At 34.7% G+C, this 15,610-nt stretch overlaps 2 protein-coding genes across 3 annotated transcripts in view; one reads left to right on the forward strand and one right to left on the reverse strand.

Annotated features, from left to right (window-relative positions):
- The window catches only part of MCPH1 (microcephalin 1), a 115,995-nt gene that overhangs the window by 26,607 nt on the left and 73,778 nt on the right, over positions 1-15,610 (forward strand). Inside the window, exons 10-12 of the mRNA XM_065730798.1 lie at positions 1,944-1,981; positions 5,102-5,264; positions 9,652-9,729. Coding sequence (XP_065586870.1) covers positions 1,944-1,981; positions 5,102-5,264; positions 9,652-9,729 — 279 coding nt within the window. The remainder of the gene's footprint in view (positions 1-1,943; positions 1,982-5,101; positions 5,265-9,651; positions 9,730-15,610) is intronic.
- The window catches only part of ANGPT2 (angiopoietin 2), a 44,245-nt gene continuing 40,998 nt past the window's right edge, over positions 12,364-15,610 (reverse strand). For both annotated transcript variants that reach the window (XM_065730796.1, XM_065730795.1), the window contains 2 exons: positions 15,161-15,291; positions 12,364-13,775 (listed from right to left, as the gene is read on the reverse strand). In XM_065730796.1, the coding sequence (XP_065586868.1) occupies positions 13,615-13,775; positions 15,161-15,291 (292 nt within the window). In that variant the 3' untranslated portion in view covers positions 12,364-13,614. The remainder of the gene's footprint in view (positions 13,776-15,160; positions 15,292-15,610) is intronic.

A 15,610-nucleotide genomic window follows, 5' to 3' on the forward strand; every position in this document is an offset into this window, starting at 1 on the left:
TTCAGTGTTGTGTCGGGGCAGGCTGCAGGTTTCCCAAGTTGTGCGGATACAGTATTTTCACTTCCCTGAAGATAGGTGTTAAGGAACTCATAATCAACATTTGTGCTCTGGAGCTGAAGAAACAGCTGTAGGATCTCAAGTTGCTCTGGCCATGGTTTATGTAGTAGGTCTTTTAACACAGCTTTGGCAAAGTTAGTAGTCTGATTAGTAATGTTTCATTATGTTTATTTATTCAAAGTTATGATGTGTTTTTCTGCACATTCTGAACAGACACATCAGGATCTTGCTTTAGAGCTGGTTCTACACAAGGGCCCCAAGAACTTAGTGTAATTATTTTGTGTGGATTTAATTCCAGACTTCAAGTCAAAAGAGAATGTTATAGGCATACTAAAGCATGCTTATGCTGAAACATGCATGTTTATTATAGATGAAATTTTCAATCCAGAAAGACTGGGTAGAGAATACATTGCTTCAAAGCCATGCTCTGTGCCTTTCCATGATCCCTTAAAATTATGGATTCCAGGTTCCCTTGAAGTTTTGTAGATCTAACAAAATGTGTTTGGATCCTCTGAGAGATGTTCATTACCATGTAGCATGGCTGCAGTTGTGATTTCAAGCTCTTGAGGCTAGCAGTATACTAATGATCAGCATTCCAAAAATACTGAGTAAATTTTATCCTAAAGAAATATTTCAATTCAAAAATTTCATCTTTTCATCATCTGAAGTTTTATTCTGTTTTATGTTTGGTTATTTATACATTTCATATTCAATACAAAATGAGCATTTAAAATCTGAAGTATTACGTAGCTTGCTGTTGGACCTTTATGCTTATCTTTATACTCACATATTACTGTCTAAGTAGTTTTGTTATAATGAATTTGAAAAACATTGAATATGCTATTTTATTTTGCTTCTCAATAATTAATATTTTATGGTATTTATGTTCTTTATATCTGTCCATTTTACCCACAAATTGTATTAGCATCTTTATGTTGAAGTGTCATCTTTTTAACTCGGCCATATAATGTATTTGACTAATGTATTCTTGGAACAAAGCATTAGTGCAGAAGTGAAAAATAGCACTTCTGTGTCAGTAGTTTTTAATATCTAGCATGTCAATAGTATCTAAATTGTGTTTTGTTTGCACAAAAGTTGTTCTTATAATGAACATCTATACAGTCATGGTGCAAGCTAAAGTATATTAGTCATCAGATGTAGTTGAAAAGAACTCCATTCTTAAATATGACAAAATGTATGAACACTTAGGTAGACAGCAGTTCTGTAATGATAAGAGAGGGTGGATGGTGTCGCATCACAGTGTGTTCCTTCTTCTGTTCTATGATTCATTACTGTATCTTTCTCAAGTCATATTTGAACTGTGCTGCCAGATGTAACCTCAAAACATTACAGGAAACCAGATTTTAGTATACTGGGGTGAGGTGTGAAATAACATATATTCTTTGCAATAAGCAAATTATTATTTCTTATTTCCTCTTATTTCTTCAGTATCTCAGCCAGCTTCTGTCTGTCTTTTGGAAGAAACAGAAATCATTTCAACTTACAGGTTTTCTTTGTTGTAGTTAATCTGCCTTTTCATCTCAATCTGATCAAGAAAAGAATAAAAGCAGGAGACAAAAAATACTTTTTTTTTTTGTGCTGTGGTAGCCTTGAAATCTGTCACTGTTTTAAACGATGAAAAATTCCATTTGTGCTTTCTTCTACTGGATCCTTAGATACCAGACACAATGAAGGGATTTCTTTCCTTCCATATCTTTGAAGTTTAATATTTCTGGTATATGTGTCAGTTAGTACTGCCCCTTTCCAAAACTATACTGTAATCATCATGTAGTTTAGCCCTTTTAGTGGGGTAGCTTCTAATGTAAGTTTTTTTCAAAGTGGGAATCCTTTCAGACTTATGATGTTTTCTTGTTTCTTATCTCTAGCCATCAAGGACACTAGTTATGACGAGTATGTCCTCTGAGTAAGTATTAAAAAGTATTATGAATTTTTACTTTCTCGTCAGCATGTAATTTAACTTAAATTTTGATAATCTTTTCATCTCTAGACAAAATGGAATTTGTCTTTGGGACATATGTTGAAATAGTTCATTTCACTCCATCGTGCTGGTTAGAAGTATACACATAGCTGTGTATATCATTACTAACTACACTTTGTAGTTAGTACATGTGCGTATTTGTGCTGTTACAGTGCAAACTGAAGTGATTGTTCCATTGGGCTGTAGGTGAACTCAGTAGGGCTTTGGAGCAATAAAATCAAACTCAATCTGATTTTGAATTTTTCTCAGGAAAGTGTACAGTTTTCTGTACTAAATGGGTCAGAGCTCCATCCCTAGATGTAGCTTTTTCCTCATATGTTGTAATTGTTTCTATTACAAAAAAAAAAGTCTGAATGACCTGAAACATCAGTTTAAAATATTTCCATTCATATCTTATTTTTCTTGCTGAAGAAATACCTGTTCTAGGCTTTTCAGACACTTTGTTTCAAAACATTAGAAGCAGCTGCGACTACATGTTTGTGGAAGAGTTAATATTTTCCTGGCAGTCCCTTATCATTCTTTTAAAATTTTTACAGCATAACCACATCCAAGAAAAACACAATTCCATATTTTATCCTGTATTTTCTTACAGTTTTTTAAATTATTTTTCAAAACTCAAGGTCTTATTTCTACTACCAACAAATCTGTTTCAGCGCTGAAGTAATGAAATCATGACAGTTACATAGTAAGCAATCTGAAACAGTGCTAACTGGCTGTCCTTTTAGAAATTCCTTATAAACAGTTGTCAGTAGCAACTGAGAAGTATACTACTATAAAGGTCAGAAATGCAAAATGGTAGTATTTTTCTTGTATTTAATGTGAGTGGTTTCTATGAACACCAAGACTACAAATGCAATTTGCTAATCATGTCATACAGGATCATTGTGAGGGAGGGAAAGATAATAGCTACAGTGCGGATAAGGATAGTGAAAAACAGGCTGTGATGTGCCTAAAAGGAGAGAACAGATCTTGACAGCTGGGTAAAAAAGCTCTTTTGTTGAAAGAGGTCATCAGTAAATTATTTCTTTTATGTTGATTTATGTTGACTTTTCCTAAAAACAGTTTACTATTTCATAAAATAAAAATGTCTGTTGATTAAAAAATTGCTTTTCTTCACAACTTTTTCATCAAGAATGTGGTCCTGACAGTCTACAGTTAGAGGGACTAGTCATCCTGTAGTGAAGGTGAGGGTAAAGGGACTGCTTCTGAAAGAACTAAAAAGCAGAAAATAGTCCTCCAACAGACAACCCAGCAGCCAAAATCCAATTCTACTACCCAGTAGCTACAGAAGTAGTTCATTAGAAGTTTCAAGATGCACGAGTTCAGTAGTTTCACAGCATTGAATGCTGTGAATATATTCAGTGCTTCTCACTAATACACAGCCAGTAGCTACCTGTTTTTTTGAGTCATAAATAAATTCAGTGAAATTTTGTTGTATATTTGCAACTGGCAGGTTTTTTCAGCTGACTGAAGTATGAACTGCTGAGTTTTCAGTGCAGTTTATAAGATATCTTAGATTTGAATGATGTAGAAGAGAAGTCTTTCCTCTCACCTAAGTAATTTTATATGGACGATGACAGAACTGTGAACAGGCTCAGGAAATGCATAGAGTTGCCTCTGCTGAGCATATAGTTCAGGCAGGGTTAGCCTCCGTGAGTCACAGTGTTGCAAAAACTTCATTTTTAGGCTTTGTGAAGTTAAAACACATGAAATAGAAAGTGAATATTAAATGTTCCAGCAAAATTCAAGGCCGTGTAGCCAAGGCCAAAATTCACACTAACCAGTGACATGTTAGGCAGTTAAGTCAGTGGTTCAATTTTTAAGTGTCTACATATGCTATCTCCATTTGAGTTCTGTGAAGTTAATTTGTGACACTGTTTGTTTTTACTATTCTTTTACTTGCTTAAATGTATTTATCTAAAAGAGATTGCTTTATTGAATATTTTTCACAGGTTTTATTAGAGTTCCTCTAAGTAGCTGGGATATTTGGGGACCTATAACTGAGTTATTTTTGGTGGAGTAAAATGCAGTGAGAATGAAGTAGGCTTAGAAGTTTCAGAAGGTGCTCTGACTGCTCTCATTATATTTGCTATTAATCTCAGTGTTTTACTTGAGAGGATCAGCAGAGTGATACCTGTGACTTTGTTCAAGGTTGAGCTAAATTGTTTTATTTTATTTAGCAACTATAGACATTTTCAAAAAGTCATCTGCGAAGAACAGAGAGGGCACTGAAATAAGACTTTCCTGTATTATTTAACAGTAATCTTTAATGATAACGTTAAATTGTTCTTATGCAACGGATTTTTTCTAGAGATATCAAGAGCTCATTGTTTTCTTGATAATGCATTTATGTGCCTCAGTGTAACCTACGTAGTAGAGAACTCAGCATTCCAGTTATAGGTGGCCATTCTGTTTTATAGGGTAGTCCATATGGAGGTAATTTTATTTAATGATTAGTGATTATTTTTTTTATTGAAACGTTGAGTCAGACATGAAGATGTTAAGCCAGAACTTTAAGTTTTCTCTCTAAATTTAGCATACAATTTTATTTGAATAATGAAACATTGAAAACATTGAAACACGAAAATCTGGTACTTCCAAGTGACATTCTTAGAAGAGTGCTGGATCTAACTGTTTACATTTCTTAAGAGTACTTTTTTTTTCTTTTTTAAAGTACAACAGAAACAACAAGAATGAGCTTCTGTTGTACTAGACATTGTGCACAAACAGTATGTTAGATAATTCCTGACTCAAAAAAGCTTCTTTTTAAACAAGGAAGATAAATATGGGGTATAAAAGAGCTTTGATATGCAAGATGTGATTGTGTGCTGACAGAAAAGGGTTTGTTTGAACTCTGTGGAAAAGCTAAACAATTTCTGACTAGCAAATAGGTCAAATCTGAGTGAGAGAAGGATAAGAAAGGATTAGTGAGAAAAGATGTAAGGTACAAAGGTAAGAAAATTTGTGTTGTGAATATTTGTGAATAGGTCAGTCCTTCCGATCCACTCAACACTGTATCTTTTTTTTTCTTTTTGCTCTCTTTAGGAAACAAAGTACAGTAATTCAGGTGGTGAATAAACTTGGAGACTTTTTGTTCTCAGATGATGTATGTGAAACAACAAGTCATGTAGTTACAGGGAGTCCTCGTCGCACCTTGAATGTTATGCTGGGAATTGCTCGTGGGTGTTGGATTGTTTCCTATGAATGGGTAAGAAATATATTTGAATTCAATTGCAAAATAAATTAAGCTTATTTTGTATAGCTGGAATATCAACCATATTTTTTTTCTGTGCTATGCACTATCTTGCAATGTTTCAGATAGAGTTAGCTGAATTTTGAGAAATTTGTCTGCTTAAAGCTCTGTTTTACAATGAATGTTGTCTTTCAGGACTTAATCTGACCGAAATATTTCTGTTTTGTACCTCAATGTGGTTTTAGAAATGCTTCAAATCTTCCCATCCCAATGGCACACGCGTTATTTTTGGACAGATTAAAGGCTAAACAAAGCATTTTAACTCAATGCTAGCCAAGTCACATTATTCAGCTGGAATTTTTTATACGCTGATTTAATACAAACAGTCTTTCTCCGTCCTGTTCATACACTCCCTATGTAATATTTGTTTTATTCTTAAATATGTATCGTGTTCAATGTTGATAAACATGAAGAGGAATTTTTAGGTATTTTGCTGCATGGATCCAAACTATTTAATAATAAGAAAAGCTTGTAGATGAGTAATTTAAAGATTATGTAATTTACAGAAACGATTCCCAGATATCCAGATCAAATAATCACCATATAACCTCAAAATTTTATATGAACTACCATGTCTTTACATGTTACTGGTAACTGTTACTGTAAAGAGAAGATAGCTGTGAATTGCTATGCTGCTTTGGCTGAGATACATTCACATACTTTTTTTTTTTTCATAGCAGTCCATATGTTGCCATGTTTTAGGCTGGTGACCAAAGTAGTGTTGATAGCGTACCACTGTTTTAGCTGTTCCTGAACAATACTTGCACAGCATCAAGGCCTTCTCTTTTTCTGTCATTCCCACCAACAAGTAGACTGTGAGAGGACAGCTGATGCAATCTGACTGAAGGGGTAGTCTATGCCATAAAGTGTCATGCTCAGCTATAAAACAAAGAGGAAGCTTTCCCAAAGCATCCATTAGTTAAAGAGTAACGAGGTATCATTCTTCTGGTAGGAATGATTACATCATTTGCATATTTTCAACACTTGGGTTTTTTTGGCCTATTTTTTTTTCTTTTTGCTGTCTTTTTCTTGAATCACTATGTCTTTTTCTTGCTTTAGCTCTTCTAAAAGAGCTAAAGCATCCTGCTTTAAACCCATCCTGCTTATGGATTGGAGAGTGCTGAACAGCATCTAGATGGGAACTTCGATACTGACAATCAGGACCAAAGCACCTCAGTTATAGAGATGAACTGCAAGGCAATTAATTTGACTTCACAGATGACACACTTTCACTTTTCCTCATATTTTCAGAGCTTCAAAATATAACCATATAATACTTCCATATAATTTCTTGCAGAAGTAGAAAATCATCTACAGTAAAGAGTTGTAGAATAACTTATTTAATGTCTTGGTTCCTTTTTTTTCAGTAAATACTTTAAAATCGTAATGTCTATGTAGTTAATTAAAGAAGCTGTTGGGATATCCTTTAGGTTTTTCAGAAGTTCTTGGTGTTTGATTTCCCTTAGAACAAAAGATATTGGTCACTCTAGTGAACCAGTAATGTGCTCTTATGGGTGAAAAAGGCCAATAGCATCTTTTTCTGCTTCATTGTATCTGTGCTAAGGTGTTCAGTTAGTCAGTCTGGTTAAATAAGTGACAAACAAGCATTATTTCTAATGATGTTGCCTTCCAGTACTTGATGGGAACTTACAAGCAGGAGGAGGACCAACTTTTTACACGGTTTGATAGGGAAAGAACAAGTGGGACTAGCTTAATGTCTTCAGTCTGGAAGAGAGTAGATATAGGTTAGGCTTTAGGAAGAAATTTTTTTTTTACTCAGAGGGTGGTGAGGTACTGGAACAGGTTGCCCAGAAAGGTTGTGGCTGCCCCATCTCTGGAGTCATTCCAAGTAAGGTTGCATGGGACCCTGGGAAGCATGATCTAGTGGTTGGCAACCCTGCCCATCATAGTGGGGTTGAAACTATGATTTTTAAGGTCCACTATAACTTAAGCCATTTTCTGATTCTATGAAATTGAAGCATTTTTTTAGTTGCATTGGTTCAACACTTGTTGGAAATGAATTTCTGCTGAAAGAGGGAGGTGATCCTGCCCCTTTACTCTGCTCTGGTAAGGATCACCTGGAGTGCCACATTCAGATGTGGAGTCCTCAGTGCAGGAAAGACGTGGACCTGTTGGAGTGCATCCAGAGGTGGGCCACAAAAATGATCCATGGAGTGGAACCACCTTTCCTATGAGGACAGACAGAGAGAGCTGTTCAGCATGGAGAAGGCTGCAAGGTGACCTGACAGCAGCCTTGCAGTATCTGTAGGGGAGCTACAGGAAAGAAAGGGAGAGACTTCTTAGGAGAGTCTATGGCAATAGAACAAGGGGAAAATGGCTTGAAGCTCAGGGACGGTAGATTTAGGTTGGATATAACGAAAAAATCTTTTACAGTGAGGGTGCTGAGGCACTGGAACAGGTTACTTAGTGTTGTAATTGATGCCCAATCCCTAGAGATTTTCAGCATAAGCCTGGATCAGGCCCTGAGCAACCTGATCTACCTGTGGTGTCCATGTTCATTGCAGGGGAGTTAGACTAGAAGGCCCTCAGAGGTCTCTTCCAACTCTAAGGAATCTATGGTTCTACGATTCTAAGTCAGAAGCAAACTTTCAGTGACTTAAAAAGGAGAATTCTTGCCTTTGTGTTCCTGAAAACTGAATCATATTGTGAGTGGTGACCTAGTTATTTACTACAGTGTCTGTTCGTGAACTCTGTATCTTGTTTTTCTTTTTATCTAAGAAAGTAGATACGATGCCTTTGCACTCAATTCCAGAGCCATGATAGACGAGCATTAATCCATCTTCTGCTGAGATAAACAAAATTGATCTCTAAACAAAATTCTGTAAATACTACAAGGATTGATAGAGGTTATTACTGCAAAATTGGCCTGGAAAATGAAATGGGATTACTAAATCATAATTAATCTTTTGGCTTTGTTTAATCTATTTTTGTTTTTTGCCAGTTACTCATGGTGCAAACATCATTTTCGTATTATACAGACATGATGTACACATTATAGAGCATGGTACATCTGTTGCTGCTCAAGATTATTTATGAAGAAATTGTTTTCACGCAGCATATCTCAAAGAATTGTGTTAAAAATTCCAGTTTTCTCGATTCAGTTCAAGTTAGTCATCAAATGAAATGGCTTGGATTAACCAGGCTATTTGCTATAAGTATAAAGCTAACAGATTTCAGTATTGTCATTGTAAATTATAAGCATTAATTGTAAAACTGTATACTAAACTACAACTTAAATTCTATAGTTATACTCTTAACTGAATGTTGTTTTTTTATAAGTGTACTTTCCTTGGCTAAATAAATAAATGCATTTCAGATTATTTTAAAATAAGCATAAACTGGAAGAAGAGGAAGTTACGAAGAAAATATCTCAGATTTTCAGGCTGACTTGTGTTACATACAATAGCTGCGTAATCCCAGTCAGGTGTAGGAGTTGACTCTGGGTCCAGTATAGTTTTAACATCTTCAGTTATGATCTAGAAGATGGGATGGAGGGAGGCTTGGACGAACTTGCAGATAATACAAAATAGTGTTTGATATGCTCAAAAAGTGTGCCTATTCAGAACTGCCATGACAGGCTGGAGAAATGGCCCAACAGGGAGGTCCCATGATGTTCAATAATCAACTGAATCAAAGGGGTCGGAAGGGACCTCAAGAGATCATCAAGTCCAACCCCTCTGCCAAAGCAGGTTACCTACACCAGGTGATCCAACCCATGCCTGAAGTAGGGTCACTTACATACAGCCAGTTGTTCAGGGCTGTGTCCCATCAGATTTTGATTACCTGTAAGGATGGAAGCTCCACAACCTCTCTGGGCAACCTGTGCCAGTGTCTGATGATCTTCACAGGAAAATGTTTTGTCTTCTGTTCCTAGGCTTAAGTGGATATAGTAGGGGATTGTTGACTTTCTTCCCTTTTTACTTCCTGTTTCAAATCTTTATTCTTTATTTTTATCTTATCGTACTATAATATGTGATAATGCAAAAAGTTGACTCTTCTAATATCCTTGAAAGATTTTTATGTGTAATATGGCTATGCATAAGGATGTGACTGATATTTTCATGATTTGGTTTAATTATACTTTGAGATTGCTTGATTTTACAGAGAAACATTTTGTTTGGGTAAATAAAATATCAAGCTATCTATTCATAGGTTCATAAGGTTGGAAAGGACCTACAAGATCATCTAGTCCAACCATCCTCCTATCACTATCCCTGAAAACTATCCCTATTGAAACTGCACTGTTAGTTTTAATTTCTTTAATTAATTGCTATTTTAGAAATTATAGATGTCCTACTTATTATTTGATTATTTATTTTAGGTTCTGTGTTCTTTGGAATTTGGGCATTGGATTTCAGAGGAACCATATGAACTTTCTTCCAACTTCCCAGCTGCTCCTGTAAGTTTAATTGCCCTTTAAACTTGTTAAATTCTTTTGTTTCTCTGAAAAATGATTGGCCCTATATGTAGGTTTGGGGAGTGAAAATGGCGTATAGGGGAAAAAAAATACTTAAGAAAATGCCATTAGGAGTGTTCTCCATCTAGCACTTTTTGAAGTGTGTACAACCACTGACTTGTGAAGAATTCTGGAAAACCTTTGATATACATAGAAAATACAGAAGGTCAATTCACCAATTAAAAAATGAATCAATTTGCTTCAAGTATAAATTCACTTTAACTTGTGGCTTATTTGATTACTATCCTCACTTGTATGTATACTGGAGTGGGATGTTATTGCCTGATGGGAAGGTGTCTCAGGTTGTGGTGTCAATGTTTTCAGTTCAGAAGTGACTTTGGGGATGTAAGATTACTGTAGGCTTCTAAAACTGTTTTTGTTTTTTTTCTTGTCTTTCATTCTGACAGTACTGTGCTGCAAACTAATGCAAAAGTGTTTTTGTTGAAGCATGGTGTATCTGTGCACATCTAAGTGTATCTACACGTATTGCAGTGGATTAAACAGTAATTCAATTTTGAATTTAAAATGTTCTAGCGGGTTAATTGTTGATCACTAACTACTTTGCCAAAATGTTTTCACATTTGCTATTACACTGTAGCAGCTAGATAAATATTTTCTTATATGCTATTTGTTTCTCAAAGTTTCTAACAGGCTTTAAAGAAAGAACATTTAATTGAGGTTGAATTTTATTACTGCCATAGTTGTATTAACTGCTAGGGAGTTATTTTTAACATTCTTTCTGAATCTATATTTTTTTGTAAATTTGTGTGTTCACAATGAAGGCTTTATTTCATGACTTTAAGCTCTAAGTTCTCAAAGTTTAGGGAATCTGTAACAGTTTTCTTGAAATAAGCCCAAATATATTGTCTGCTTTAATTTTGTATATTTTCCTGAAAGAAATAAGTCAGTATAAGTCAGTCACAGATTACCTGAATGGTAATGCTTAATTTGAAGAATATATAAGCATGCTCTTTTCTTTTCCTTTTTACTGCATTTGTACAAAAAACTCCTCAACACTATTTCAGAGCAGCTGCTTTGAGTTTTCTGTTTCTTCTCGGACCCCCTTGTCTCTTAAATATGTTATCAGTAACAACTTGCACAGCATTCTTTGGAAGTGATTACAGCTGGTGCCGGTTTTCAGCTTCTGTTTACAGTTTATATTCCCAATGTAGAACCTGAGAAGGGTGGGGAGATGGTGAGGAGATAAAATTGAAGGAGGTATGCATTGCATGTTTGCAGGGTGCTTCTGAAGAGGAATGAAGTCCATGTTGAAAGTGATAATTCCATCAGCTTTGCAATCATTCCTTTCTTGAATCATTCTGGTGTCTAACTGTAATAGATTACCTTACACTTAAAGGCAGATTATCATTTGAGCATTCTTTTCTTCTTTTTCTTCTTAAAAAGCAATATGGAAAATGAAAGGGTATTCTACTTTTACATACTGCTTATTTGATTACAAGAAGGAATTAATTATATTCTGTTTGTATCAAGTCTGAAGGAGCGGTTGCAGTCTTCTTCCTACTGTATTCTTTAATCTCCTCTCTTCACTTTGGTATTTCTAAGCAATGCAATCTCATTTAGATAATGAGATGATATGACTAGCAAACTTATTTACTCTAAAATTTTATATTCATGTAGAATAACTATTTTAAAAATAAAAGTCTTGCTAAGCAATTGATCTGCTAAAGATCTATCACAGTATCTTCAATGATCTTCACAGAACAGTCATCAAGAAGGAACCTTTTGCTTTATATTTTCCCCAGCAAATTGAAACTAGTCATGCAGTCTTTAGTTACTTTTATACTACTGTTTTCTTATTAAAATAATGAAGTTTAATAATCAGAAGTTGGCATTTTTTTATTTGCCAGGTTAAGCGTGCATAGTGTGCCCAATTCCATCACATTTTATTAGACTTTTTTTTTTAGATTATTGGGCTGAATGTGGTTACTGTCACGAATATTGGGAGTAGTTTCTTTAGTTGTCTGATGAAATGCAGTGAGGAAGGAAGCACATTCTTTCTATCCAATTTTATGGAATCATAAAATATCCTGGATTAGAAAGTAGCTCAGAAAGTTTAGTTTAATGCCCTGTTCCAAACAGATCCATGAGTATCTTCATCTAATTAGACTTGTCTGGTCCACCCTCATGGTAATAAACAAATAAATAGAAATCCAGCTAAGTAGAATTTCCCAGATTCCAACTTATGTTCATTGTTCTGCTACAGTGCACCTCCAAGAAGGGGTCTGGCTCTGTCTTCTGTGTCAGGTAGCTGTAGACAGCAGTAAGGTCTTCCCTTCCCTTCTTTGGTCCAAGTGGAAAAATGCCATCTCTTTTTGTATGTCATATGCTGTAGCTCCTCTACTAGCTTGGTCTTTTCTTTCATGAATTTCGAAGAAATCTATTTAATTTTGTGAAGTATTTTTTAGACTGGCATCTGCATATCCTTACAAGTTTCCAGGATAAGTAATAAATTACTTCAGTAGTGAACTTAGATACATTGTGATTATTGTGCACAACTCTTCAGATGATGATTGTTAATTTACATTCATTCAATTTATTTAAAATCAGTTCATGAGGTAATATTAGAAGTATTTTTTTATTTCTGATACTCCTTAGTAGTGCAGATACACATTTTCAGTGAAGGAAAGTTGTTTTTGACAGTGGTAGTGTACTCTGATAGCAGTTTTAATGACTGCCATTATGTAATGTAATAAAAAAAAATTGCAAAAGTTACCCAGTAGATTGATTTATTCACATTGTGTAATACACTGTGGGTCTACCTCTTCATGGAGAATTTTGAGGGGGGAAAAAATACCAACAGTATGTTCTTAGGTAACCTCGAATTTTTTTTCCTGTTCTACGAATGTAGTAATTTGTTTCTTAGAACAGAAGCATAAACTGGATCGTATCAAAGAACATCACATGGTTTTTAGGTGGACTTTTTACAAAATGTTTAGATGGACCATGGCACTGGGTGATAACTGGTTGTAATAGGCAATCATGCACCTGGTGTTAATGTTATTGTCTCTGTTTATAAAATACTGGTCAATTGTTTTACAGATAGTTGACAAGGAAATAAAAAAGTGCAGTCGTCAGAACAATGTAAAGAAACTCATACTGTATTATAACTTGCAGGGATTTTTGGAAATTAAAAATAGTGATCAATAAACATTAACTGAAAGAAATGGTGGTTTTGTACATGGCATTTTCCATGAATAAATGCAAAGTCTCCTGTTAAATAAAGTAATACATCTTTTGGAAAAAATCCCTGAACAAGTGTAAAAAGTTGTTTAAGAGGTTATGGGGAAAGAATGTATTTAGTACTATATTCAGCTAATTACAGGGCAATATATTTTTATGTACATAAACAGCAAACATACTCAGAGAGATAAATAGTTCTAGGTCTAGGTAAGTTTTATATTAGAGTAATGTTTGAAGTTCAGTGATGAGGCAAAATGCATATTTCTAAAACTATTTAGGTGCTTTTCACAGTTCCAGTTATTTACTAACACATACATAATATAAATGATCAGTAAAACAGTCCTTCAATTGTCTGACAGTTTCTTGGATTTTCCTTTTATTCAGTCATTTAGCCAAATCACAGTCATATTGGGTTGATGCCTTAGGCTTTATGTCTAGTTGAATAATATGAGCTGTAGCTGATCAAAACTATTGCAATTCAAGGATTGGAATGAACTGATCTTCAGAACACTAGTGCATGTTTTCTGGGCTTGGAAATGAGACAAGTTGCAGATGTGTTTAAATGCTTGGCAAATTAAGTCTTTGAAGACTATACAATACATAATTCACATAAGAATGCAAAAGCATTTAGAAATCTGCTGGTCGAATCATCATAGTCGTGGCTTTGAGAGAGTATCCTGAGCCTTTCCAGTAGTACCACTTGATACCATTGAACTTGTTGTTGTTCTGTCGTAACGGATAATACATTCCATTGAGGTTAGAAGGACCACATGCATCAAACCACCACCCTGTAAGACCAGAACACAAAGATAAATACCAGCAAATGAAAACGTCAGCAAAGATAATTTTCAAAATAGCATGCATGAAGATTTCAACATTTTATTGTCCTAACATGAGAAACAAATCTAAAGCCAGTGTTTCATGCTCGTGATTTTGAAGTGTTAATATGAAAGATTTACCCCAGCTCGGTAAGGCAATGTTTTAATTACATATTCTTAAAGATTAATGTAATCCCTAAGAGTTTAAAGTTGGAAAGAGAAGGTGTTCAATCTAGTTTAATTATGTCAACTCTTATTGACAGTCCAAGGGCAGAACTTTACTCGAACTGTAACGGTCTTGAATTTACTTTGCTTTTCATCTGCCCTTTGGTGAACTCCTGTACTTCACAGATGTAAACTCCTTTCTTAATTGTTTTTAGAGGATTAATTCAGTTATTTGTTTTAGTTCTCTGTACAGATAGTTCAAAACAACTGTGTTGAAACTTGCTAAGTAGGAAAAAGCAGCCCAAACTTATTTTGCATCCTTGTTGTACTAACCTGTTAGTTAGTCATAAGGAAAATCTATTTTTATTAATAAGATAATATTTTTAAACTTCTGTTATGATGGCGATGATGTGTATGTTCTGTTTTACAGGGCAGCAATCCAATTATCTTTTCAGATTAACTAAAAATTTTTTGTGCTATAAGGAAACAAAGCATTTCTTAAGAGATAACGGGAAGAAGTCAAATTTACAAAAGTAGTTGTTTACGTTATGGAATGTGGAAGGCTAGGTTGACTAATTATAGAGTGACTTGTGTAGTCAAAGGTAAAAATTCCACTGAAAACTCCTGTAGCTTGTGAACAGTCGCTACTGCTGAACTCTCACATAGTTTATCTTACATGCATGTGAATAATTTATTGATATACGTAGTTAAATATTTGTCACCTTCTGCAGCATGTACAGTGTATCATCAGATTTGGGGATTTTCTTCTTTGAATAGTTAGTGAATAGCTTGATTTGTGCCTAAAGTATTAGGAGCCTTTTCAGTGACCATCTGAATCTCTAAAACAAATTTTGAAGGGCTATAGGTGTTTTGATGTTTAGGGCTCTGTTATCATTCCTTGGAAGAAGAATCTGCTGTTGCTCTTCTTAGTTTTACAATTACAGTCTTTCTTGTACCCTAACTTGAGTGGCTACTTACTTTTTTCTCCCTGGACTTCAACATTCCATTATATTTTAACCTTTGATATTTGGCAAAGTATTTCATTTGGAGTCACCATGCTGATGGTTCCATAAGTTTTGGACTTCTTCAATAATCAGAATTTACTAAGTCAAAATTATCACTATTTATCTCATAGACAATTTCAGTGCCAATAAAAATAGGAAGACTGAGAAACAAGAAAACATTCCTACCTCCTGTTAGCATTTGTGAACATTTGCAAATACATTTGTCATTGTCTGCATCCTTTGTGCTAAAATCATTTCCTGGTTGGCTTATACTACTTATTTTGCCTGCTGTCCCAGTAAGTCCTTTAAGGTGGATCCTGTAGAAGTAAGGAATGGAAGGACAAATATTACATGGAAGTTGAGCTACAAAATAATGATGAAATAGTTTGCATTAAGTATCCTTTTCAAATAGCTCCATTCACTTCTAGCTAGTGTACTGCTGTGAATGGTTTCACAGCATTTTTTCATGAGTGAAAAATGGTCAGCACAGTGTCTTGATGAACAGCTTCCATTTGTAGAGATGAACATTTTGTTCATGTTATGTTAGAAGAAAACAAGCAGATTATAATTTTTGTACATAATTTCTTAATATTTCTTAATATTTTCAAGTGCATTGTGTGCATTTTTTTCTTAATG

Source organism: Cyrtonyx montezumae, unplaced genomic scaffold, assembly GCF_038088225.1.
Source record: "Cyrtonyx montezumae isolate F1298 unplaced genomic scaffold, pur_monq_1.0 scaffold_13, whole genome shotgun sequence".
Taxonomy (NCBI): Eukaryota; Metazoa; Chordata; class Aves; order Galliformes; family Odontophoridae; genus Cyrtonyx; species Cyrtonyx montezumae.